At 39.2% G+C, this 27,960-nt stretch overlaps 1 protein-coding gene and 1 long non-coding RNA gene across 3 annotated transcripts in view; one reads left to right on the top strand and one right to left on the bottom strand.

Moving 5' to 3' along the window:
- The window catches only part of LOC139075672 (uncharacterized), a 69,938-nt gene extending 50,011 nt beyond the window's left edge, over positions 1-19,927 (bottom strand). For both annotated transcript variants that reach the window (XR_011526283.1, XR_011526284.1), the window contains exon 1: positions 19,732-19,927. This is a non-coding gene — a long non-coding RNA (uncharacterized lncRNA). The remainder of the gene's footprint in view (positions 1-19,731) is intronic.
- Positions 19,928-22,556: 2,629 nt separating this feature from the next.
- The window catches only part of MRPS9 (mitochondrial ribosomal protein S9), a 67,239-nt gene continuing 61,835 nt past the window's right edge, over positions 22,557-27,960 (top strand). Inside the window, exon 1 of the mRNA XM_008543324.2 lies at positions 22,557-23,310. Within this exon, the coding sequence (XP_008541546.1) occupies positions 23,176-23,310 (135 nt within the window). The 5' untranslated portion in view covers positions 22,557-23,175. The remainder of the gene's footprint in view (positions 23,311-27,960) is intronic.

Below are 27,960 nucleotides of genomic sequence, written 5' to 3'. Positions count from 1 at the left end.
AAGGACAGTCTCTGTATAACTCCACTCATATGAGGAATTTAAAAATGTAGACAAAAAGAACAGATTAGTGGCTACCAGGGGAAAGGTGGGGTGGGGGGTGGGCACCAAGGGTGAAGTGGTGCACCTACAACACTACTTACAGCCAATAATGTACAACTGAAATTTCACAAGATTGTAACCTATCAGTAACTCAATAAAAAATTTTAAAAAATAAAAATAAATAAAATGAATGTAGTAGAATTGGTGCATAAACTTTGTATTTGAGATTTTTCAATTTTACTACACTGTACTTAGACACAGGATTTTATTACCTATCCTGTGAACACTTCAACCTAAGGTCTTTCATATTTCTTTCATTCTAGAAAATGGAATATTAAATTATATTTATTTTTTATTTTATTTTATTTTTTTCTGCTTTATCTCCCCAAACGCCCCACCCCCGTACACGGTTGTATATCTTAGTTGCAGGTCCTTCTAGTTGTGGGATGTGGGACGCCGCCTCAACGTGGCCTGACGAGTGGTGCCATGTCCATGCCCAGGATCCGAACCCTGGGCCGCTGCAGCAGAGCGCGCGAACTTAACCACTGGGCCATGGAGCTGGCCCCTAAATTCTATTTAATAGCAAACAGTTATTTTAAAAAAGGAAACCCAGTAGAAATAATGATTGAAAACTATAATTGCTGAAATAAAGAACTGGGCAGATAGTATGAATATCAGAATGGATTCCACCAAAAGAAGATTTCATAAACAAAAGATCGGGTCAAGGAATCCTCCCAGAAAGCACCAAGAAGCAATAAAGTGTCGACATGCAGGTAATAGGAGCGCCAAAGGAGAGAGGAAAACAAACAGATGGAGGAAGCGTTTGAAAAAATTTGTAATGATCGAAAAGTCTTAAAACTTGCGGACAGAAAAAACAAATTACATACAAAGGACCAAAAGATATCAGATTCTCCCCGACATCATTGGCATCAGAAGACAGTGGTGATCATAGCCATTCTGAGAGCGTGAGGTGATATCTCATTGTAGTTTTGATTTCCATTTCCCTAATAATTAGTGATGTTGAACATCTTTTCATGTGCCTGTTGGTCATCTGTATATCTTCTTTGGAAAAATGTTCAGAACCTCTGCTCATTTTTTGATTGAGTCACTTGGGTGTTTTTGCTGTTGAGTTGTATGAATTCTTTATATATTTTGGAAATTAACCTCTTATCCAATATATGATTTGCAAAGATTTTCTCCCAGTTGGTGGGTTGTCTTTTTGTTGATGGTTTCCTTTGCCATGCAGAAGCTTTTTAGTTTGATGTAATCCTATTTGTTTACTTTCTCTGGTTTCCGTTGCCTGAGTAGACATGGGATACGAAAAGATACTGCTAAGACCAATGTCAAAGAGCATACCACCTATGTTTTCTTCTAGGAGTTTATGGTTTCAGATCTTACATTCAAGTCTTTAACTCATTTTGAGTTAATTTTGTATATAGCATAAAATAATAGTCTACTTTCATTTTTTGCATATGACTATTATAAAAAAAAAACAAGAAATAACAAGTGTTGGAGAGATTGTGGACAAATGGGGACCCTCAAACATTGCTGGTGGGAATGCAAAGTGGTACAGTCACTATGGAAAACTATGGAGATGCCCCCAAAAATTAAAAATAGAGATACCATATGATCAAGCTATTCTGCTTATGGATATTTATTCAAAGAATGTGAAAACACTAATTTGAAAAGATATGTGCACTCCTATGTTTATTGCAGCATAATTCACAATAACCAAGACTTGGATCCAACCCAAGTACCTGTCAACAGATGAATGGACAAAGGAGATATGGTATACACACACATACACACAGTGCAATACTACTCAGCCATAAAAAAAAAGATGAAATCGTGCCATTTACAACAACATAGATGGACCTTGAGGCTATTATGCTAAGCGAAATATGTCAGAAAGACAAATACTGTATGATTTCACTCACACATGAAAGATAAACGAACAAACAGACATATAGATAAGAACAGATTGGTGGTTACCAGCGGGGAAGGGGGTAGGGAGAGAGCAAAAGGGGTAAAGGGGCACATATGTATGGTAACAGATGACAACGAGACCTTGAGTGGTGAACATGATGCAGTCTATACAGAAGCCAAAATATAATGATGTACACCTGAAATTTACACAATGTTACAAACGAGTGCAACCTCCATAAAATAATTTAAAAAACAAAAGAAGACAGCCCTGAGACTTTAAAGAGACCCAGAGAGGATTGCTAAATGGGTCTGCATAAAACACAGGAAGGAATTTCTCTTTGCTTCTGAGAGGCAGGAATGGGAGAGAGGAAAGATGTGGAGAGAAGGTTGAGGCGGAGAGAGAGGCGTCCGAGGCTGGAGAGGATGCAGTGAGATGCAGCCAGAAGAAATTTTCTAGTGGGTGATATAGCCAAAGAATATTTAAGGACAGCAATTGTCAAGATTCAACTTGAGGTGATTCACATTGTTTTATAGAAGCTACTCTCCCATGCCCCCTCGCTTCAGAAATAGAGGAAAAAATATTTTACTCTCCTGAATGCTTTCTATGAGTGTGTGTGTGTGTGTGTGAGATGGATAAGACAGCCTCACTGAAATGAGGTGGAGCTTGGAGACAGAGGTCACCCAAAGGAGGTAAGCTCCCAGGAAGTTGTAGAAATCTTGGAAGGGAGAGAGGGTAGGACTCTCACAAAGTTTTGAGACAAGCCCATCTGGATAACAAGGGCCTGGGAGACTCCATTCCAGCTGATATCTGGGTCACACAGTACTTTGAAGTCCAGAACAAAAGTTCTCTCTCCAGAGTGGCTCCCGTGCCTTGGGTTCTTTCTGAATGAATCCCCTGACAAACGTTTTCCCTAGTTCTGGGTTCTCAGACCTTACTCAGTTCACTGCCTTGTACTCAGTCTTTCGTCTTCATTAGCATTCCTTTGTTCCCTTCCTTTTGTCAAAACTCAATATTTTCCAGAAGTTCCCCACGCTCGCCTCTTCTACTTTCCCCAGCTCACTGGTTCATGAGGTCACCTCAGACACCATTGCTCACATAGTTTTATTTTAAATATATATGCGTTACCCTGAACTTGAGGGGCCTGAACATCTGCAAATCCATCATGTGTCTGGAAAGAAGGGATACTTAGCTGTAATATTCACTTCATTCAGAACTTCTCAAACTTCTTCTGTAAAGTTTAGTAACTATTTTAGGTTTTACAGGCCATATGGCCTCTGTCGCAACTATTCAGCTCTGCCATTTTGTGCAAAAGCAACCGTAGACAACACGTGAACAAATAATTGTGGGTGTGTTCCACTTTATTTACATTTTACTTACAAAAACTGGCAGTGCAAAGGGTTTAGCCCACAGGCCTTAGTTTGCTCTAAACAAGTGCTTGCCAAAATGAATACCAGTCCTCTGGGATACTTAGCATAGCAGAGGCCTATGGACAGCTGCATCTGAGTAATGTTGACCAGATCTTCCTGTGGATGTCCAATGCCCCCCAAGGTTTTCACAGATTTCAAGATTTCTCAAGGTGAATTTAAGCTCTAGACTTCTGCTTTTGCATGGGTTGCCTCTGTTCTATACCTGGTCTGCCCTGATTTATGTGTGTAAACCATTACTGATTTATGCACTTGCTAAACCATTCACACTATATTTTGGTGAATTTATCAGTTTGCTAGGTCTGCCATAACAAAGCACCACAGACTGGGTGGCTTAAACAGCAGAGATTTGTTTCCTTAAAATTCTGAAGGCTGGAAGTCCAAGATCAAGGTGTTGCAGGGTTGGTTTCTTCTGAGCCTTTCTCCTTTGCTTGTGGATGGCTGTCTTCTTCCTGGGTTTTCACAAGGTCTTCCTTCTCTGTGTGTCTGTGTCCCAATCTCCTCTCTTATAAGGTCACCAGTCCTATTGGACTACAGCCCACCCTAATGACCCCACTTTAACATCATTACCTTTTTAAAGATCCTGTCTCCCAATACAGTCCCTTTCTAAGCTAACGGAAGGTTAGGACTTTAATCCCTCCTTCGATATGAATTTGAGGTAACACAGTTCAGCCCATATTTATGAGAATATAAACTTTTATAAAGTCTTGTGGTTATAGGAAGGAGTCACCATATGTATGACATAGCAAAAACTTTAAATTGCTTGTTAGCCATTTCTATTGTTAAAGCCTTTTTTTACTACCCTGCCATGGTGGGGTTTAATCTCTATATCGCATTAGTGTCCAGATTTCAAACATCTAACCAACATCCCTTTTATCCACGCTCCTTCTCAAATCTTCACCTCCTTCCTTCCGGATTGTGGTTGCACAGTATCAGTTGACCTGAAGACTGAGGTCAACCACATGGGCAATCAAGGCGTCATGCCTAAGTGATGAAGACCCAATAAAGACTCTGAACATTGAAGCTCAGGTGAGTGTCCTAGTATTCGCTGGCCCCAGAATAACCAAAATGATGTTGAAAAAGAAGAGGAAAGATGAAAGACTTAAACTATCTGTTTTCAATCTTTATAATAAAGCCAAAATAATCGAGATAGTATGATATTGGTGTTAGACAAACAGATCAATGGAATAGAGATTCTAGAAATAGAATTGCTCATATACAATAAATTTATTTTCAACAAAAGTGCCAAGGCAATTCATCAGGGACAGGATAATCTTTTCACTAAATGATGCTAGAATAATTGGATGGCCATATGCCTCAACTTTTACTTCACCCCATATAAAATATTAATTTGAAATGGATCATATGTCTAATATAAGAGCAAAAACTAAAAAACATCCAAAATAAAAAGTAAGAGAAAACTTAGTGACCTTGGATTCAACAGAGTTCTTAAATATGTCACTAAGCATATGAACAATAAAAAGAAAAACCAAAACAACTGGACTTCACCAAAATTAAAAAATTTTGCTCTTCAAAAGACAAGGAAAAGTCAAGCCACATACTGAAAGAAATTATTTGCAAAACATATATGCTACAAAGGACTTGTATATATAATACATAAAGAACTCCTATAATTCAAGAATAAGACAAGTCAATTTTTAAAATGGGCAAAAGATTTGAACAGGTACTTAGCCAAATAAGATATACAGATGGCAAATAAGCACATGAAAGGATGCTCAACATCATTAGTTATTAGGGAATTGCAAAGTAAAACCATGAGACACCCCTTCATTCACACTAGGATGGCTAATGGTAAAAAGACTGACTATACCAAGTGTTGACAAGGGTCCAGAGCAACTCTCACACACTGTTGGTAGAGATATAAAACATCACAACTACTTTGGAAAAGAGTTTGATAGTTTCTTAAATAGTTAAACATACATCTACCAGACTACCCAGCTTTCCCACTTTTAGGTATTTATCTAATCAGGGGAAATGTAAACACATGTCTGCACAAGAACTTGCACACACATGTTCATAGTAGCTTTATTCATAATAACTAAAAACTGGAAACGACCCAAGTGCCCATTAACTGGTGAATGGATAAACCAATTTTGATTAATCTGTACAAAGAATACTAAGAAATAAAAACAAGTGAACTATTGATACAAAAGTATCTGGATGAATTTTTTTTTTTTCTGCTTTATTTCCCAAACCCCCCCAGTACATAGTTGTATATCTTAGTTGCAGGTCCTTCTAGTTGTGGGATGTGGCACGCCGCCTCAACGTGGCCTGACGAGTCATGCCATGTCCGCGCCCAGGATCCGAACCCTGGGCCGCCGCAGCCGAGCGTGCAAACTTAACCACTCGGCCACGGAGCCGGCCCCCTGGATGAATTTTTAAATAATTGTCTGAGTTAAAGTAACCTGACACTTGCCCCCTAAAAAACGAGTATATACTGCAAAATCTCTTTTATATAAAATTCTAGAAAATTCAAACTCATTGATAAGGACAGAAAGCAGCTCAGTGGTTGCCGGGGGCCAGGGATGTATGGAAGGATGATAAAGGAGCACAAGGAAACTTTTGGGCATGATGGATCTGTTCATTATCATGATTGTGGTGATGGTTTCACAGATGTATACATATGTCAGAATTTATCGAATTTTACACTTTAAAAATGTGCAACTTATGTATGTCAATTATACTTCAATAAAGCTACTGAAAAAAGAAAATTATTAGTCACCAATACCAGGTAAAGAGTTAAAATAAATACATGTATCACGTGAAAAAATAAAAAAGATTAGAGCTCATTGTGGTGGGTGATGAAGGATACTAATTCTTCCTGTGAAAACTCACCTTTGAGGACAAGGACTCGTGAGAGACCTGCTCGCAGTGTAGAAGACAGGATGAAGCCAGAGCCAAATCAGTGCATTAGGGAAGTTCAGTGAAGGAGGTAGGGGGCCAGGAGGAGAACACACACCTTGTCCACGAAATTTATCAATCCTAATTACATATTATATTTATTTTAAGTACTGTTTCTGTAATTAGTTGAATGAGGGAAAAGTTCAGGGAAGAAGCCACATTCAAAATGAACCCTGAAAGATTCAAATAGGATGGGAAAGAGGGGAGTGAATAACTGATGACTGAACCATCTGAACAAACGCAGATTTGGACACGCCATTGGGCAGGCTGTAAAAGCACCATGCACTCTAGACCGCGTGTTTTGCTCGATGGATACTCAGATCTGTAGTCATATTACTAATCAAATATTATAGTTTATTTTTTAACGTGAGCCTGTTTGAGCGTCCTCATTCTTTGTAGGATGCTAGTCCTTTCACAGGCGTGGCAATGTTTATGTCGCTAATTCTGTAGTACCTATTCATATATCCATAGGAACCTAGTCCCTGGAGAGGTTCTTTCCAAACTGAAGATAGATAAAGGTCTTGAAATTTAAATTTCGAGATTGTTAAAGAAGACTTGTGGTCCCTTTGGTTCTGAAGGTACATTTATAGCTTCCTTTGAGTACTCAAAACATTTTAATATAAAGTTTATTTTTTCAATTATATAAGAATTACTTATTCAAATAAAATATTTATAATACACAAGAAGAAGGAAAAATGTCCTACAGTCATGCCACACTAAACATCCACTGTTAACATTTTAGAGTTTACTTCAAGGATTTTAATACACTTCTTAACATAGTGATGACCACAATACATATACCTTGTCATTTCTTGCAAAGAATATTTTTATGTTCAAAAAGGTAATTAATTAGGTGACTAGGTTTATTTCCACTTTTCATCCAAGAAGTGCATCTGCTCAAGTATAAGAGATTTATCAGTGCCTTATACCGCTAAGAGACGCCTACTGTTCTCACATGGATACTTGTCTGATGGATAAAGGACAACAATTACAGCAATAGTAGTGACAGATAGCATCCACTAATAACTTATTCAGTAGTAACTATATCAATGTGCTCCATTTTAAATCAGCTAATGGAGAGTTAAGCATTAGCAAGGCCTTTTCTGAGACTTAACAAGAATCATCAGCTTCCTGATAGTCAACTTTTGGGTTGAAGAGGTTTTTCAGTGGAAATGTGTGCATTTAATGAATGATAATTAGATGGTTCCAAATCTTCTTTAGCCAATCCATTTGCAGCTGTTATCCAAGTTATTTTCTAAATGTCTGAAACAGCTGTCAACATTGTGAGGGGCAAGCTCTTCAATCAATGAATTGACAGAAATGCAATACTTAGGTTTTTCTGAGCAGAAGGCAAGAGAACATAATACACATCTATCTAGCGATGTAGCCAGCAATGAAAGGGAACGATTGATACTGCCACTGTGTTTTAAAGTGCTGAGGAGAATTTTCATGCTCATGGGTGTGGAGAAGACATTCTAAGAGCACATTACCTGCGGGGAGACTCACAAGTCAGATGGATGTCTAAAAGTGTCCTAAGGATACAAGCGGTGCAATCTTCTTTCCATCAATAAGAATGCTTCTCGCGCTGTATAGCAACATTGTAAATCATATTTTAATTAAAATTTTAGTACTTGTTGATGTTATTTGTTTATTGTCTCAATAAAACATTTTTAACAGACGACATCTGGACATTTTGCTTAATTTCTCTCTTTTTTTCTCTATAAGATTCTTTAGTAAATCTAATTGTTGAGAAAGGCATCAGACTGACAGTTCTGGAAAATGAGGCCTTTTATTCAGTCTCAGAATCCATGCGTTCAGAACAGAACTGCCTTCATGCTGCTGTCGGCCTTGATTCCGCACTAGAGGGATGATCTCTGAAGGGAAGAGTCAGGTCTCCTTTAACCTGGGTCTAGTGTTTGCTTGTTTACAAAGGCTGCAGCCCTAAGTGTAAAAATGAGCATCTGTGATAGCAGCGCTCTCTCGATCCCCACGTGTCAGAAATTAGGTTGAACCCACCATGTCTTTCCATCTGCAAGTGGTCCAAAAATGATTCTTGAACTGCCATGACCTGCTTAAAAGTAACCCAAGATTTTCTTCACAAGGATGCAAGAAAAACCCTGTCTTCTCTGACTTTTCATGTTACTATGTCCCTGCATGGGCCTGTCATAATTTGTCTCATGCCTGTAACCAAAGAACATGATTAGGGTGTGGAGGTTTGCAAAAGTCTTTCTAGTAAAGTCATGCTGGCAGAATACATATCCTCATCTCCATGAACTTGATAGTGATGATCAAATATATGAAAACATTTTGCTGTTTGTGCTGTTCCTTAATAGATGGAAACATCAGTAGACATGACATGATATCCCTGGGCAGTTTTTAAAAATGCACAAAATAATCTTTTAACTTTCAAATGAAGATTAAAAATAGAAAATTTTCTTTGTCGACTCTGAGGCTTCTTTAAGCATTGCCGAATAAGTTTATTTGTCTGCTTGTTTGTTTCCAATTAATATTTCACTCTTTATTATTTTCTCTTTCCTCCTTTAACTAACCTACTTCTAGGGTTAGTCACTCAATGGGGCCACCATGAAGCCATGGCCTGGTTTGAGTTCCCCAGAAGCCAATCCTGAGACAAGGATATGTGCATAAATGATTTATTCAGGAAGTGCTCCCAGGAGAACCCAATGAGGGATGGGGGAAGTTTGGGCAGGGGAAAAGGCAAGCAAGGGTATGATCTCAGGCAAAGTTCTCTGGAGAGAGGAACCGGTCTGATCTGGCAGGGGAACTGGATTATAAGTTTGCCTCAGTTTATCCCAACTGGAGGCAAGAGAGCCCGGTCAGCCATTGGCTGAGGGCTTCCCTGAGGAGACATGAACTCCCAGGCATTTCCTGCTTTCTGTACCTGTGCCCAAAATGGCTTCAGCAGACCTTGAGCAGGCCTCCAAAGAAAGACACAGGTGTGGACAATTAGAACCTAAAGCCTACAGAAGCTAGAGGAGGAGAATGTAAGAATAAAAGAGACCCCAATGAATCTGGCCAAACCCCAACAGTGTCCAATACACGTAGGAATGTTAGATGATATGCCGAGAATTGTAAAGTGAGGATAAATGCTCATTCAGCAATCGAGAGCTCTGTCCTAGACGAATATAAAAACGTGTGAGCAGTCATATTTTGAGTAGCATGCTTACTGCCATGAGAGAAAGAAGGCATAGAGCAGAGATCCCCATTCTCATTAGAATCACCTGGGGAGCTTTTAGAACTCCCAAAGCCCAGGTCATACCCCAGACCAGTCAGTCGGAATCTCTTGGCCTGGTACCAGACATCAGTGTTTTTTCAGTGTGTAGCCAATGTTAAGAACCTTTGGCAGAGAGTACGGTCTCAGTATTGATGGTACTCGCAAAAGGATGTAGTTGCCTTTCTTAAAATGGTTTTTGTTCATAGTCTCTAAAAGAAAACATTCTTCTCCTCAATACAATAATATGTTAATGGGAAAACATTTTGCTTTTGGCAAAAACATCAGTCTTTCTTCCCACTCATGTACTGTTTGGTATTTATTTAAAAGTTGTTTAACTAGTGCAGGGACAAGCTATTGAGAGTTTTGCAGAAATTGACAGGGAAACTTTTCATTGTTTTTAAAATATAAAACAAAGATGACTATTTCAAGAAATAATAAGAAAGCCACCTTTTATCTTACAAAAATTAAGGGAGGATTCTGAGAAGATGGCAGAGTAGGAAGCACTAGGAATCTATCTCCCTACCTAGACAATAATTGCACTGCAGAATCTGTCTGATATAACTGTTTTGGAACTCTGGGGTCTATTGAAGGCTTGCAACTTCCACAGGAAGATTCGGATGGACTTAATTTCAGTCAATTTCATAGTAGCAACTATCCATCTCTCATCCTCCAGCCCCACAAAAGGGAGCTGTGCACATGTTTCAGGAGCAGCTTGCCTGCGGCTTGAGGGAGCCAGGGTGGATAACATCCAAATGTCAGGGATCTGTGCTCTGAGCACTGACTGCTGCTTCTGATCACAGAGGTACATTCACAGAGAGTCATTGTTCCACTCCTCCCCCCACTGTTTCAAGCCTCTCCTCTTCAGGTTGAAATGACTGTCAGAGGGACGTAAAGGCCCAGTGTCTGTTAATTTTTTGTTTGTTTGTTTTTCCCCCCTCTCGTTTTCCTCTTTTTCCTATGTGGGAGCCCGAAATTTAAGATCTAGGAAACTCAAAAGCAACTGCATGTACCAGGGAATTTAGAAAGTCAACATGCATGCCCACGGAAAGGCACAGACTCATAAAAGACCTTAAGTTTATACTTCAAACTGATCCCCAGCACAGAGACAGCCTACAACAATCAAAAAACAAAAACAATAACAAAAGCAAAAATCAGCAAACCCTGGGGAAGAAGGAGAATCTGACTTCCAAAGTTACCACATCATTAGTTTCAAATGTCCAGTTTTCAACAAAAAATCACAAGGTATGCAATGAAACAGAAAAGTACGGCTCCTTCAAAAGTATGAAAAAAACCCCAAACCAACAAACACTGTCCCTGACAAAGACCACTTGGCGGACCTACTAGTCAAAGACTGTAAAACACTTGTTTTAAAGATGCTTGTGGAAGACGTGGAGAAAAAACAAGAAAATAATGTATAAATGAAATGAAATAACAGTAAAGAGAGAGAAAATCTGAAGAAAGGAAGAAAAGGAAATTCTGGAACTGAAACGTACAATAGCTGAAATGAAAAATTCACTAGAGGGATTCAAAGACAGATTGGAACAGGCAGAAGAAAGAATCAATGAACTTGAAGATGGGAGAAGTGAAAACACTGAGTGTGAGAAAAGACAAAAGATTGAAGAAAAGTGAACAGTTTAACGGACCAATGGGACTTCATAAAGCAGATCAATATATGCATTGTGGGATTTCCAGAAGGAGGAGAGAGAGAGAGAAAGGGGCAGAGAGATTATCTGAAGAAATAATGTCCAAAAATTTCCCAAATACGGGGCCAGCTCCGTGGCCAAGTGGTTAAGTTCGTGTGCTCCACTGCAGTGGCCCAGCATTTGGATCCTGGGCATGGACATGGCACCACTCGTCAGGCTACGTTGAGGTGGCGTCCCATATCCCACAACTAGAAGGACCTGCAAATAAGATATACAACTCTGTACAGGGGGATTTGGGGAGATAAAGCAGGAAGAAAAATTTCCCAAATTTATGAAATACATGAACATAAACATCCAAGAAGCTAGGTGAACTCCTAGCAGAATGATCTCAAAGAGTTCCACACCAAGACACATTATAATCAAACTATTGAAAGACAAAGACAAAGAGAGACTCTTGAAAGCAGAGAGATATGACTCTCCACAAACAAGTATCCTCAATAAAATGATCAGCAATTTCTCCTTAGAAACTTTGAAGCCAGAAGGCAATGTGCTGATATATCCAAAGTGCTGAAAGGAAAAAACACCCTGTCAATCAAGAACCCTATATTTAGCAAAACTTCCTTCAAAAGTGAGAGTGAAATTAAGACATTCCCAGATAAACCAAAGCTGAGGGAGTTTGCTACCACTAGACCTGCCCTACAAAAAAAGGTTAAAAGGACTCCCATACATTGAAATGAAAAGACACCAGACAGTAACTCAAAGCCATACGAAGAAATAAAGATCTCAGTAAAGTTAAATACATAGGCAATGATAAAAGACAGTATTATTGCAACTTTGGTTTGTAACTCCGCTTTTTGTTTTCTATGTGACTTAAGAGACTAATACCTTAAAAACATTACTAGTCTAAAAGTTAGTATTACTTTAACTTTGGTTTGTAACTCCATACTTTGTTTTCTATATAGTTTATGAGACTAATGCATAAAAGATACAATTAAAAAAAATTTTTTTTGAGGAAGATTAGCCCTCAGCTAACGTCTGCTGCCAATCCTCCTCTTTTTGCTGAGGAAGACTGGCCCTGAGGTAACATCTGTGCCCATCTTCCTCTACTTTATATGTGGAACGCCTACCACAGCATGGCTTGCCAAGTGGTGCCATGTCCGCATCCGGGATCTGAACTGGCGAACCTCGGGCCACCAAAGAGGAACATGCAAACTTAACTGCTGCGCCACCAGGCTGGCCCCCAAAAGATACAATTATTCGTGTATGTTTTTGAACACAATGTATACAGATGTAATTTTGTGACATGAATAACTGAAAAGAGGTGGGGATGGAGCTGTATAGGAGCAGTTTTTGTATGTTATTGATATTAAGCTAGTATTAATTCAAATTAGAGTGTTATAACTTTAGGATGTTAAGTGCAATCCTCAAAGTAACCAAAATATCTATAGAGTATGCACAAAAGGAAATGAGAAGGGAATTAAAACATTTCGCTGCAAAAAGATCAACTAAACACAAGAAAGACAGCAATGTGGGAAATGAGGGACAGAAAAGTTATATGACATATAGAAAACAAATAGTAAAATGACGGAATTAAATCCCTCCTTATCAGTAATTACTTTAAATATAAATGGATTAAACTCTCCAATCAAAAGACAGGGGTTGGCAGAATAGATTTAAAAATATAATCCAACTATATGCTGTCTACAAGAGACTCACTTTAAGTCAAAGACACAAATAGGCTAAAAGTGAGAAGACGGAAACAGATATTCCATGTAAATAGTAACTATATAGCAGTATTATTCACAACAGCTAAAATGTGGAAGCAACCCAGGTGTCCATCGACAGATGACTAGATATACAAAATGTGGGACATTTATAAACTGGGATATTATTCAGTCTTAAAAAGGAAGGAAATTTTAACACATACTACAACATTGATGAACTTTGAGGATATTAGGCTAACTGAGATAAGTCAGTCACAAAAAGATACTGTATGATTCCACTTATATGAGCTTCCTTGAGTAGTCGAATTCATAAAGACAGAAATGGGTGGTGGGTGTCAGGGGTGGCGGGGAGGGAGCAATGGAGACTTCCTGTTTTGTGAGTTCAGAGTTTTAGTTTTGCAAGATGAAAAGAGTTCTGGATACGGATGGTGGTGATGGTTGCACAACAATGTCAATGTATTGAATGCCACTGAACAGTAGACTTAAATAGTTGAAATCATAAATTTTATGTTATGTGTATTTTACCACAATAATAAAAGGAAAGAAACATCACTATCAAGCTAAGAGAGAAAGGTTTATGTGAAGAGGATAATAAGCCAATGAAGGAAAATGGCAAGGAAATAATAGAAGCCGATTGTTTTTCTAAATCCCTATTTACTCATTCTTACTCTGAATTTGGAGAATAAGCTTGAACCCCTGGCCAAAGGAGCATTTCATGAAACCTAGATATCATTATTTGGGGCAAATTAGCGTTTGTGGTGATGAAATTATTCCAAACATCATTAAAGAATTTTTTCATATTATTCAGAGTGATTTTTATATACTCTTCTGTGTGTACATGTGAAGAAATTAAGAACATCTAAGAAATTTAAAAGGATATTCTGCTTTCACAGTAGATCTACCTAGACAGTGTTTCACTTTTCCTTTGAAGTGTTTTATTTTCATTGTATTAATAGGTGATTCTTTTCTTTCTAAAGATAAAATAACGCTTTTTCATTGTTAACATGTGCTTTTAGCATTTAAAATATGCAAGATGTGGGTGGGAGGATGAGTAAAATAGGTGAAGGGGATTAAGAGGTACAAACTTCCAGTTACAGAATAAATATCATAAGGATGTATCGTACAGCATGGGGAACATAGTCAATAACATTGCAACAACTTTATATGGTGACGGATGTTACTAGACGTGGTGTTCATTGCGTAATATATATAAATGTTGAATCACTATGTTGTACACCTGAAACTAACATAATATTGTACATCAACTGTACTTCAATAAAGATAAAACAAAATACGTAAGCCAGGGAATCCAAATTTGACACAGATTCTAGTATGCTTAAACTCTAATTAGGTTGTGGTAAGAATCAAATGAGATAAATTGTGTAAAAAATGCTTTGAAAAACCTAAACTTTGAATAAATAAATATAAAGTATACATTTTGTTCTAGATATGGTTATAAATCTAATTTTGCAAAAATGTCTTACAAAGTGGAAATTTGTAAAATAAAACATGGAGGTTTGTATAATTTGCAATAAACTCACTTTAATTCCTAAAGGTGCTAACTTTGGGTAATTCAATTAAATAATCATTACAATAAGTCATTTATAGAACACGCAGATGTTAAGTCTGCACACAAAATAACACGGAGGTTTCTACAGATATCTCAACAGAAAACGAAACACTAATGATTTTTTTTTAGGAAAGAAAAACTCAGAGTTTTTAAAATAAGGAATAAAAAAATAAGTAGAAACCCCACTACTATGAATATGGGAACACGGGAGGGAGGCATTTGCCAAACATCTGGCAGTCCTCCTTCATCCCAAATCACAGAAACAAAGCCACATCAAGGACATGCTGTTTGGAAAACTGATATGATGATCGTTATTTTCTGATTAATCATGCTGCATTTGCCTTGCTTCAAGAGCTAAGATGCCAAGCTAAGGTTAGAAGAAAGATATATTTTGTGGAGGTAAAAATCTTCAATGATATTTTCTGTGCAATAAAAGTAGAAATGGACCCATTAGACCACTACACCACTACTGTAATGGCCAGTCTTATACTGATTTAAAGAAACCTCAAAATAAATTTAGCTGTTAGGATAAATAGAAAGCGCAGACAAACATACTCACAAATTCTCAATTTGTACACATCCTCAATTTAGGAAAAGGAAACAAATGACAAAACTATCCAAAATATCTATATGACATCAAACAAAAATTGGAGAGTAATCAGTATATGAACCTTGACCACTGAAGGACAGCAGAGATAGGAGAAAAAGAAAAAAAAAAATTACATTTTATGTAATCATTCATTCAACCAACAAGCATTCACTGATTGCCTAGTTTTGTCAGGTACAGTCAAGCTGGGGATACAATAGGAACAAAACAGACATGGACCCCGCCCTCAAGGAATTTGAGAAGGACTTCAAATTCTTCTCATCTAAGCAACTGCTGGATGCTTAAGCTCCCTTTGCAATACCCCTATTATGCGTTGGTTGCAAAAACCAGAGATTAGCTTGCTTAACATCCCTTCCAATTTCCTTCCTTCAACAAGCATGTATGTTCAAGGTTGTAGATACTGAGTACTATTTGGAAAACTGTTAGCAATAGAGCAGCAAGCAAAACAGTTAAAAAATTATTGCCTCCTGGACTGCTAAAGCTGGAAAGTTAAAGACTCCCTCCAGCTAGAGTTCCAGATATGATTTAGTGTCTGCCAGTCAGACGCACCCATGTGCCACTTAAATTTGTAACTGGATTCAGTGGGAATAGATGGGCAGAGCGTTGTGGCATCCACCTGGCTGGTGCACATAATAACAGTGGCAGTGTAGTTTTGGGGGAGGCGATCCTCCAAGTTCAGCTACAACTTGACCCACCTTCCCTTTCAATGATTTTTGTAAGTTAGTTAATACCTGATAATAAATCCCACATGCAAATGAATGCAAACTGATCCAATGTTAACAACACAATGTTTGTGTCTGCTGGTTAGCAGGATCCCTCCCTGCTGCTGGGAAGGTGCGAATCTACAGTACAGATTATGTATATTCAAAGGACAAAAGATGAAAACTAAAATCCCATTTCTTTTTTTATGTTCTCTCCTTCCAACAATAGGTCAAATGGATTTTTAAAAAATTTAGAAGTCATGCTAACTTGTACTATCAGTTTTATCTTCCCGGCTATAAACTGCATGAGTTGTTGAATTCTTCATTTGAACTCTCGATTCTGACTACATAAATAAACACATTGCCCCAATTAGATAAAAGTTATAAAGAATATGAATACTTGACAACTGCATGCCCTGAGGTCAGAAACCGATACCTAGAGTGCCGACATACAAATAAAATAACAGAAAATCATGGATTTACCATATAAGCATAAGTATTTCTAAGCTTCAAAGGTCATTAAGAAGGTAACTTTAATAGCTTCGTTCGAAAACTGATATGCCTATTTCAGGAATCTGTATTTCCCAGGATAAAATGTTCCTCTGAGTCTAAAGTTAAATAACAGCATGCAGGTGTTTACAATCTAATCACAGGAAGCTTTATTCAGAGAGGGATGTGATAGTTTAATCACACACTAGGCTGCGATATGCTCGTTGAAATTGGACACAATTTCAGATTTCAGATATGACGCTTGATTTTGGAAATCACTTGGAAAATGGGCCAGGAATGTTTCTTCAGTGGAAACAGGAAAGGTGGCATGCAAATGCTTAAGAGGCATTTAAGGTTACTGAAGAATAATTTTTAATCGTCTGATCTGATAAATTGAGACAGAAAATTGTACTCTATAGGCATTAGAAAATGGGGGAGGTTAATCACTTTCAGGGAGTTTAGAAGTGGTTCTGCATATTGGTAAAGAAATGAGTTAGACAGTTTCCTTATTTTGATTTGCAGCTCTATAAAACATTTAGGAAATAAAACCATCTTGACCCATTTGGCAAGAAGTAATGTTTTCCTTCTCAAACTCCCAAATTACTTTGCAATTCTTTCATGATCATATCACAGTGTTTCTAGAATGATCATATTCGTGTAAATATCTTTCCCCCTTGTAAGTTTATAATCTCCTGAGAAACAGGTACCATCTTAATACTCAGATGGTTTCTACCCCAGAGCCTTGCCAAGTATGTGTCAACAAATATTGAATGATAGATAAAATAGTCTTTGTGTAGATTAAATTCTTACTTTAATTTCTAAAGTATCAAGATTCCACATTTCAGCCGGGGAGCAAAGTCAGCAGAGATGTTGGGTGGGTTTATCCATGTCTCCAAATTATGAAATATTCAGCACCCTGATTGGACTTTGAATAGGCAAAATCTGAATAGTTGCGGGGTTCATGATTGTATCAGGAAGCACTTATCAAGTGCATATGTGTAGCACTCAGGGTGGGCACTGTGGAAAGCAGAGGTGTAATATGAATGTGGGAACAGCCTGAAGTAGGACACCAAGAGTGGTGGGGATGTGATGGATGGAGGGTGTGTACTCAACCTAAAGCTCAACCTAAATCCACATTTAAATTTCACGCACACACAAAACATTGTGCAGGCCCAAGAAAACATATGTGAAGGTGAGCCAACTTCTGCCCTCTGAAAAGCAACCTAGACAGACGTAATCTCATTTCCTTACACAGGGGATAGGATGAGAACTGTGACACCAGCAGACAGAGTTAACTGGGGTTGGGTGTTGAAGCAAGAGAACAAGTGAACCGGGTCCCTGAAGAGAATGGTAACTGAGCAGATGGTCTGGATAACAGCATCAGTGAGGGTGCGTAAGACATGCTTGCCCACCTCACAATTCTGCCTCCGCCCGGGCATAGCATAGCGTAGTGGTGAGGTGTGTGTGCTCCTGTGCCACGGTGCCTGGCTCCATCCCTTCCTGGTTGTGAGATCTTACGCAAGTTATCTAACATCTCCCTGCCTCAGCTTCCTATGTCTAGTATGAGGATAATAGCATCTCCCTCATAGGAGTGTTGTTATGATTAAATGAGATAAAACTTAGAACGGTGCTTAATCAGTGCCTTATACTGTTATACAATGCTCTTTAAATTTTTTAGTGTTTTATGTGTGTGTTCATGGTATATGCATGTATAATTTATATAATTCTCTTTTATATTTCTTAGGATTGTATCCCATGGTCCATTTAAACCCATACACTTTCTCTGATAGAGACACAAGAGATATGTTGCTCTTACTTTGCTTCCTTAAAAGCTTATGAATGAAAATTACGCTTCAGAACACTTCTCATTTTTCTGGTCTGGATCACAATCTTATTCTACTTACTTACCTTTTCAGGCTGCATCAACTTCTTAGGAGCAATGCATGTTTTAAGTTGCCTCCCTGCTGTGTAAAGTGGTACCTCCTCTATGTGTCCTAAAATGGTCTCTTTTATGCCTCAGGAAGTTCGCTTTGGTTCTAGTTTTCTGGAATTCGATTACGTCTGTATTTATTTTAGCCGTGCCCGTAGTGATTTTATTGATTTCAATGACACTCCTTCTTAACACTCATTTTTTTTGTTCTGAAAGTCCTAGTGTTTTGATTATATCCAGTCTATGATCTTGGTCATTTAGTTCCCTTTTTCTGGTTCTTCTTTAGTTCTACTCAGAGTCCATCACAGGGGAGTCCTGTCCTGATGCAAAGCTGCGCTTCGGCTATGGGTAAAAGGCATACTCAGAATGTCATAGAGCATTTTCTACACAATATTATTTCAGATAGAAGAACCACTTATAAGCCCACCACCCCCTCTGAATAACCACTTCCACTGTCTACATGCACTTAAAAAAAAATGACATAACCTATGCAGAGTAATTACAAATAAGGTTAAGGAAACATTGGCCCAAAAGTGCATTGCCCCTGAAATTGTGTATGTTTGAAGTCATTTTCAATGCACAGCAAGGGGTGTGCTCGATCCACCTTTATGTTCCATGTAAATTTGTTTTATTTTTGATAACGAAGCCTGGAGAAATAATTCCTGAAGCATCATAACAGCGTTGACTGACAGCTCCGTAAGTGCTGTCTCTTTTATAGCAAATATAACTGACAGCTTGTAGGCAAAGAGCACATGTAGATGGATTGGGTTCACATTGAACACAGTGGGGGAAAACTAAAGAAGATATTTGTCCTATTTGTATTTATTAAAATTCAATTAATATGGTAAAATATATGCATCTTGGGAGAATAGATTTACTTGTAAGCTGAGACAGATTCTGTCTTTAAACTGTTATAGAAGTTTGATATATACCAATTATATACTAAAATTACCTCTCATAAATATTTTTAAGCTGCAGTGAAACTTACATTACTCATTTTCTTACTCCGTGTATATGGTTTACTTAGCCAGGAGTGGTCTAGATAATTAGAGACTTTTCAAGTTGTAGATTTAAATTCCACTCAAGTTATCTTTTGTGGGCACCTGCCTGTGTAGAATAAGTTAAAAATCTGGTCACATTAAAAAAAGAATCTTGCAACGCCCCAAAGAGCTGAATGCAGGGACTCAAACAGATAGCAGGAGGTTTTACTTCCTCACTAGACAGACCTCTCTGTAGGGCTGTCTCATGACATGACATCTGAGTTCCCCGGAGTGGGTGCTTTGAAAGAGAGAGCAAGCAGGAAGCCACAGTACCATTTGTGACTAGTATCCAAAGTCTATTTATCAGAGACAGATCATTAAATCTAGCTCACATTCAAGGGGAGGGGCTACGCCTCTTAAAAGAGAGGAGTACCAAAAAATTGTGGGCATTTTAAAAACCACTACACTGGGTGTATTCCTAAGACTGCTGTAAGAAAGTATCATGAACTGGGCAGCTTAAACAACAGAAATTTATTGTCTCACAGTTCTGGAGGCTGCAAGTCCAAGGTCATGGTGTCCGTAGGGCTGGTTTCTTTTGAGGCCTGTGAGGGAGAATTTGCTACAGATCTCTTTCCTTGCTTCTGGTAGCCTCAGTTGTTCCACGGTTTGTAGATGGCCATCTTGTGCTGTGTCTTTACCTTGTCTTCTCTCTGTGTGTTGTCTCTATATCAAAATTTCCTTTTTTACAAGTACTGTTGTCATAGTGGATTAGGACCCACCCTAATGACCTCATTTTCACCTGACTACCTCTATAAAGACTTTATTTCCAAATAAGGTCACATTATGAGGTACTGGGGGGAAGACTTCAACATCTTTTGTGGGGCACACAATTCAACCCACAATTCAATCAGGTAATATTGATGCTCCTGCTGTGGGTACCACGCTTTTAAGAACCTCTGGTCTAATCCATCCCCTGGTTACACTGATGAGAAATGTAGGTTTTTCCATAAGCTAAATGAGCCACCAAAGGTCAAAGAGCGAGTCTGTGGAGGGCTCAGATGAGAACTCCGATTTCTTGATCCACATTTAATGCACTTTCCATGAACCACAGTGTTTGGTCACCTTTGCCCACAGTTCTCTGAAGATTTCAGTTCTCTGTGGAACCCTTTAAGCCTCCGTGTTTTTTCTAGGCTAAGATTTGCCACATTGATCCACAAAGCCCTGCAGTTCCAGGGATGCTTTCTAGAAATCCTTCAGAGGAGTGTGTGTGAGTTTTCTGGGGACCACATCATTCAGCATTTAAGCTATATACACTGGGTAGGAGAAGAGAGAGAGTAGGGGATGAAGAGGAGATAATAAAGGAGAGAGGAGTAAGAAAATGAGATAAGAGAAATATAGGAAAAAGAAATAACAACTTACTAATTTACACTCCCACCATAGCCTGCCACATCTTTCAGTGTGAATCAGGGTGGGATGGGAGATGAAAATCACCTCTTCCTCTCATATGCATCTATAACATATTTTTAGAAATTAAAGAATAATAATAAAATGAACACCTGTATATCCACCAGTCATCTAAAGACTAGAACATTGGCAGGAGCATTGACGCCCCTGTGTGTCCTGCTCAGGGCATCCTTCTCCCTTCTCTCTGGGGTATTTACTATCCTGAAATTTGTGTGTACTATTCTCTTGCTTTTCTTTATGGCTTTACTACATGGGGATAAACCCTTAAACAATACCTTGCTTAGTTTTACCTGTTTTTGAACTTTATGTAAATAGAATCATACTATGTACGCATATGCGACTTTCTATTTTTCCCTCCACCTGTGAAACTCATCCATATTCGTATGTGTAGGCATGGTTCATTCTTTGTCATGGCCGTATGGTGCTCTCTTATCCATCAATCTTTCTACCAATAGACAGGTTTTTTTATTGTTACAAAAAAAATTGATGCTGTGAACATTCTTATACATGTCTCCTGGTACATGAATTTCTGCACAGTGCATACCTAGGAAAGTGACTGATAGATTGCAGGGTGTGATCATCTTAACTTTAGATCATTGATTAGTTGGTTGGTTTCAGGAGGGCTATACTAACTTCTACTCGTGCCAGCAGCATCTAACGGTTCCTGCTATCTCACATCTTAGCAACACTTGGTGGTGTTAGTCCAACATTTTGACTCTCCTAATGTTTACCTTACAAGCCAACTTTAGAACCAAACCTTCACGTTAGACATGACCCCACTATATTGGACTCTATGATCCTGGTACATAGGATGCCTGATGCTTCTGACATAACAGGTGCTCAGTAAATAAGAGAAAAATTAAATGAATCTAAACCTTAGTTGTTTGGTAAACTTACAGATTTTTTATCATATTTTAAATGTTTATCAGAACATTCCTGATTCCAATCTTTCCTTCTGTCTCCAAATTATGTACCCAATGTCAACCTATAGTGGTGTATTTGTTCTTAAACTTAAGGGCTACACAGGAAATTTAATGCAGCAGTCGAAGTGTTGTCCCTGGAGGTGAGAAATGCTTTTCTATAGTCTGGTAAAAGATGGTTAACATGAATTTTAGAGAAAAAAAAAATAAAAGAAAAAACCTCCACAATTACTAACTCTAATTTCAGTACTTAGTTCTTATATGCTCCATGTCATTTTTAAAAAATGGTATAAATTTTGCTTTTATATGCTTATTTGATTGTTTTCTGTGAGACTAAATTTCCCCAATTAAATTTTTTTTTTCTTTTTTTTTTTTTACAATTTGTAGGAACTGCTGTTTAAAAGCAACTGTTTTAACGAGCTATAAAGTCTTGGTTCCCAACTGCTAGTTCATGGACTGCTGCCAATTTCTGATGCAAGTTTCACTAGCCTAAAAGGTAATAAGAAGAACAGCAGAGTGAGCTTTTCGCACAACTAAATGCATTCCGTTTGAAGGACCACTCTTTATTCTGAGATTATGTCCTTTCTACCCTTTTAATGTTAAAATGTTCTGCGTTTTAAGAGAGGATGGTGACAAGTAGATGACATTTATTTGCTTGATGACTTTGACCTCAGATTTTGTGTATGTGTGTATTTGTGTTTTAATTTTATTGATCCTTCAAATCTAAATATTTGGAAACCGTTTCAGTGAAGTTCACTACATCATTTAATATGTATCTCGTAGAAGGCATCCCGGAAGTTACTGTGAGGAGCACAGAAGTCTCAGAAAGCAAGGCACACTCATCTCTATTCAATACCTACTTATTTAGTTCTGATCGGGTTTCAAGTAAGGCTTAGTACTAACACTATGGAGAGTGACGTGCAAAGATGAGTACGAACCGGTGTTTCGTCCTCACTGGTTTACAGTTCAGCCTGCGCATCATACAGTTAAGAAACAACGTCACAGGGAGTGCCATGGAACCTAGAGTGGCTTGGCACTTGCTGGAGGAGTGAGGAGACCCTGAACCCTGAAAAATGTGGAAAGGTGGAGAGGATGGAAAACCTCCTAGGAAGGCAGGCAGACGGGAACCAAGGCTTGGACCGCATTCTTGGGTGAGCGAGGAGAGGAGTGGCCGCGCTGGAGTGCGGTGAAGACGGAATGGAAAGGGAGGTGCGGGCGGGCTGCGAGCGTTCCGCAGGTCAGGGAGAACCAGCTCGAGGTGCAGCACTGGACACGGCAAGGGAGGAGTGGTTAAACAGCTATGTGAAAGTCCTATCAAAGAGACCTGCACAGCGACCGAATCCAAGCGGCGCAGAAGAGCAAAGACATCAAGCCGCGGGACCCACTACCGGGTCAATGCACGCCAGGGGCGGAGTCGGACACGCCCCCTGGCTCGCGCACCCAATCAGCGACGAGCCGCCTCGGGCCGCAGGAGCCGCCCCCTGCCTCAAACCTTCGGGCAAGTCCTTCTTCCCAACAGCCTCGGGCATCCGACGCCCATTGCGCCTGCGCAGGCCCCAGGCTCCGCCCCTTCTCCCTCCCGCCCGCGTCTCCCATTACCAATATGGCGGCTCCCTGTGTGTTCTGCGGGAAAGCTGTTTCCTACCGCTTCTTTCTTGGGGCTAGGGTTAGTCTTGCCCGAGAACAAGGCCTCTGGAAAGCCGCGGCTGCTGAGGTGCAGACAGGTACCGCATCCCAGGTAAGCCCGGGAGAAGTGGAAGTGCTGGTCTCTGTAGCGCGAGCATGTGGAGCCGGCGCCGCCACCTACCCTGGCGTCTCGCGTGCTCTCAGACGGGGACCCTAGGGTCTCAGGTATTTAGTAGAGGTCTGAGGTTGAGAGGAGGAGTGGGTATTGCCTTGCAGCGGCTTCCGGAGTAGTTTTCGCAGGACGCACTCCGGGGGGAGGACGGAACTACGGCGACCGCTCCCTTGACTTGTCTGCCAGGCTGGGAGAGGCCGGTGCCGAGGTGTGTCGAGGTGCGGTTCTCCGCGGGCCTCGCGGTCCACAGGGGAGGCGGGCCGGAGCGGTTGATTGGGAACTGCACTCGTGCGGTGGCCTGGAGGACTTAATGGACCAGGTCGCACAGTGGAGAGAATAAATAGAGACTTTTTAAAAGTGTTTTACATCTGTGCAGTTTCCATTTTCTTAATTTTCCCAATATTTTGTCTTTGGAGAGATGGAGACCAGAACTTGTTTCATTTAATCCTGAGGGCAGTGGGAAGCCAAGAGTCCAGTTTTACAGCTGATTGCATGATGACGCGTCTCACTGACATGGGACCTCGGGAGGAGGAACAAGATTTGAGAGAGAAGAAGTTTAGTTTTGGATACAATTGCATTTGTTATACAGTTATGGTTGAGATGTCCAAGCAGAAGTTTCCAGTAGGCCCGTAGAGAGGCACGTCTGTAGTTCAAGAAGAGAACTGGTTTACAAGCCATCTGTTGCTTTGTAGATGGTGATAAATTAGATCCCCTAGGGAGGGTGTACTGACTGAGAAATAAGCAAAGGGACAGGGCCCTGAAGGACAGTCAAGAAAGAGGAGCCCCCAGGAGATTGAGAATGAGCTGCCAAAGAACTAGGGGGAAAACCAGACAGTGTGGTGTCGTGGAAAACCGGAGAATATTTCCAGGAGGGAAAGTGATAAACAGTACCAAATATTGTAAAGAAGTCAAATACTATGATCTAAAACTATATCGAAAAAAGGAATACTATCTTTTTTGCGTCTTACTTCTTTTATATTTTAACCCAAATCAACCATACCCTCCATTCATTTATCCATCAAACATTTGTTTTTATTGGAATATGCTGGAAGTTTTTATTTTTTCATGCATCTCTTTTGAGTATATCCTTCCTGTATGCACATAATTATCTATAAAAGGGACTGTGGCACACAGAGTGTTGTTATTGTTGACACTAAGTGTGTGTGTGTGTGTGTGTTGGGGGAATAGTTGCTAACTTTCTCTGCCTCCCTTGAACTCTCCAACCTATGTGTTTTTCTGTCTTTCTCTATGTTCTTTTAATCATATATAAGCATGCATGCATATGCATGCTTTCCAAAAAATAGATCCTGTTCTACTTTTTGCTTCTCTAACTTACGTACATAGTAGAAATCCCTGCAAGTCACCTGCTAGGTATCTAGCTGCTGCATGATATTCTATGGTATGAATGTATCAAAGTTAATTTAACAAAGGTCATTTGCTTTGTTTCCATTTTGTTCCCACTAATAAAGTGTTCAGTAAACATCTTGGTATAACTCTTAGGTACTTATGCTTCTATTTCTGTAGGAGAGAGTTCCAGTTTTGAGGTTATTGCTGCAAAAGATGTCTATCATTTTAATAGGTGTGTGGCTTTTTTTGGGGGTGAGGAAGATTGGCCCTAAGCTAATGTCTCTTGCCAATCCTCTTTTTGCTTGAGGAAGATTGGCCCTAAACTAACATCTGTGCCAATCTTCCTCTATTTTGTATGTGGGATGCCTACCACAGCATGGTTTGATCAGCAATATGTCGGTCTGCACCTGGGATCCGAACCTGTGAATCCTGGGCTGCTGAAGCGGGGTGTGTGAACTTAACCACTAAGCCACCAGGCCGGCCCCACCTTTTAATAGCTATTTTTTTTGAGGAAGATTAGCCCTGAGCTAACATCTGCTGCCAAATCCTCCTCTTTTTGCTGAGGAAGACTGGCCCTGAGCTAACATCCATGCCCTCTTCTACTTTATATGTGGGACACCTGCCAGCATGGCTTGCCAAGCGGTGCCATGTCCACACCTGGGATCCAAACTGGTGAACCCTGGGCCACCGAGAAGCGGAACTTACGAACCCAACTGCTGCGCTACTGGGCCAGCCCCTTTAATAGATTTTTAATAGATATTTTTTAGTAGATATTTCCATATAGCTTCCCAAAAAGGCTGAGGCACTTTACTTTCCATCACTGATGTGTGAGCGTGCCCCTTTTCTACCTGCAGTAGGTATTATTTTTTCAATAAGATGACTGAAAGATGATTTCTCCTTGTTACTTTAATTTTCATCTCCCTGACCACTCTTGAAATAAAACTTTTTTTTTCCATATGGTGAATGTTTACTGAACACTTTACTTGAACCAGGCACTGTGAAGTAAACAAATTATAGTCAAGCAAGGAATTACCAAACACTGTCAACCCCTAGCACTCTCAAGGGATGGTCCTGAGATGGCTGAATCCCCAGATTCCTGAATGCCACCACAGCATATATTTTTCCACAACTGGAAGAGTTAACTGACCCCGCCAGACCCTTAGTGACTCCATCCATACAGCTAAAGACATTTATAAAGCGTTTTTTCTGGCACAGAGCTTGTCTGTCTTAAATATTTCTTCACTTCCATCTCCAACATTAATAGTTATATTTCTCTTAGGGGCCATGTCTCATAAAAACCAGAATTTTTAATCACTTCATGAGTGGCTAAAGCACTATGCTTTTTTTTTTTTAATTTGGATCATAACCCAGTAGTTATGAAATCTCTTCAGAGGTTACAGGCAACTTAAAGAAGGGAGCGGGGGAATACAATAATAATAAGAGGAAAAGTACGTCTCTTACAGGGTAAGTATTTTTGCATTTTACTTATATGTATAAGTGTGCAGTATGTGGTGATATAAACGGTAGCTGTTACTGTTTGTCACAGTTAAAAAAGTTTGAGAATCACTGATGCAACAAGGAAAGAGAAACAAATTTTGTTAAGCTACAACACCTGGGTGCTCAGGTGGGACCCTGACTAGCAGAATTCCTCCTGCATACCAGTGTTGTGGCATAACATATAATTGCAGATATATGAGTGTCCCAGATTTGGGTGGGGGAGGGAATCTTACTTATGAATGGCCAAACTTCTCAGATTATAAACCTGTGGATGTTGGAGATCTACATAACAGTGTACTGGGAGGTTTACAGAGGTAAATACAGAAGAGCGCAGAAGTGCAATGGCTAATTCAAACGAGTGGTAATGGATAGAGCCGTGGGCAGCTTCTCAGAGGAGATGGTTGTCAGGTCTTCAGTAGTAATTAGGAGTTAGAAGAAAAAGAGAGAGATTCTGTTCTAGGACAATGTAATAGGTACACAAGGGACAGAGGTACAGAGTCAGTGGGTTCTGGCAGCAACAAATAATTGATTGTAGCAATTATAATTGGCATAGTATTTGGCGAGAGAATAGTGAGATGGGATTGGACAATTTGGCAGTGTCCAGATTATGATCTCTTTTACTGTGCTAAGGTACTTCAATTTTTTAATCTGTTACAAAAGAAAGTAGTGGATTATTATAAGCAGTTGACAGTCATGATGTCCTATAAAGATTACCCGTGAATCCTCAAATTCTTTATCAATATAACTTAATGTAGGAATGCTAATTTAGTTTTCTGTAGTGTTTATGACTTTAATAATAAGGAAGAGCAGTAGACCAATTTCTATTTTGAAAAGTATTACTACAAAATATCAATAATATGTCGTCTTAATGTTATTTTCTACTGAGCACTTTCTTGGTGCTTAAACTTTTCATTTTTAGTGAACCAATATACCTTTGTTGAATTGGACTGTCTGCCGGAGAAGAAAGATTGATGACGTTTGGTGGCTTAGCCCTTGTATATTTTGGTTTTATTGTACAAACATTGCTGCCTCTGTTTTAAGTATCTGTTCTTTTCATCTCTCGTTTTATAGGCTCCTGAAGATTATAATATCCTAAACTTTATTGATAAATTGCTAAAAAACTGTTTGAAAAACAAATTTGAAAATTGACCTGCATTTGTATCAGATGCTTTATACTGCTTTGTATATTAGTTATGTTTTCTCTCAGATAATTTTTGATAATTTTTTTTAAAAATCCCAGTTTATTAGTAATGGAAAAGAAAACCTCTTGGGTAGGGTAAATTGTTCTCTTTGAGATCTCATCCTGTCCTTTTAAGGATACATTTATTGTGGTCCTCATTGCTTTAATTATGGAAAATACTGGGACATTAAAATTTGATTTTCCTTATGTAGCAGTTTACAAGTTTCTTGTTTAAAGAATGCTTGATAATAGCTGCTACCATTATTCTCATCTCTCTTTTCCTTATAAAACAAGATCAGCAAACTTTCTTGTTGTATGCTTCATTGTTTTTGGGATGATGAATGAATTTGTTATTTGTTGCTGCATAACAAATCCCTCCAAAGTTTAGCAGTTTAAAACAACAGACATTTGTTACCTCACAGTTTCTGTGGTTCAGGATTCCAGGCGCAGGGTCTTCTGGGTCTTCTGCTCAGGGTCTCCCATAAGGCCTCAGTCCGGGTGTTGGCTGTGGCTACAGTCGTCTCAAGGCTGGAGGGTGGAAATCTACCTCCCAGCTTGCTCAGTGT

This window comes from Equus przewalskii, chromosome 14, assembly GCF_037783145.1.
Source record: "Equus przewalskii isolate Varuska chromosome 14, EquPr2, whole genome shotgun sequence".
Lineage (NCBI taxonomy): Eukaryota > Metazoa > Chordata > Mammalia > Perissodactyla > Equidae > Equus > Equus przewalskii.
The sequence above is the reverse complement of the archived record's forward strand: the minus strand, read 5'-3'. Positions and strand labels throughout refer to the sequence as shown.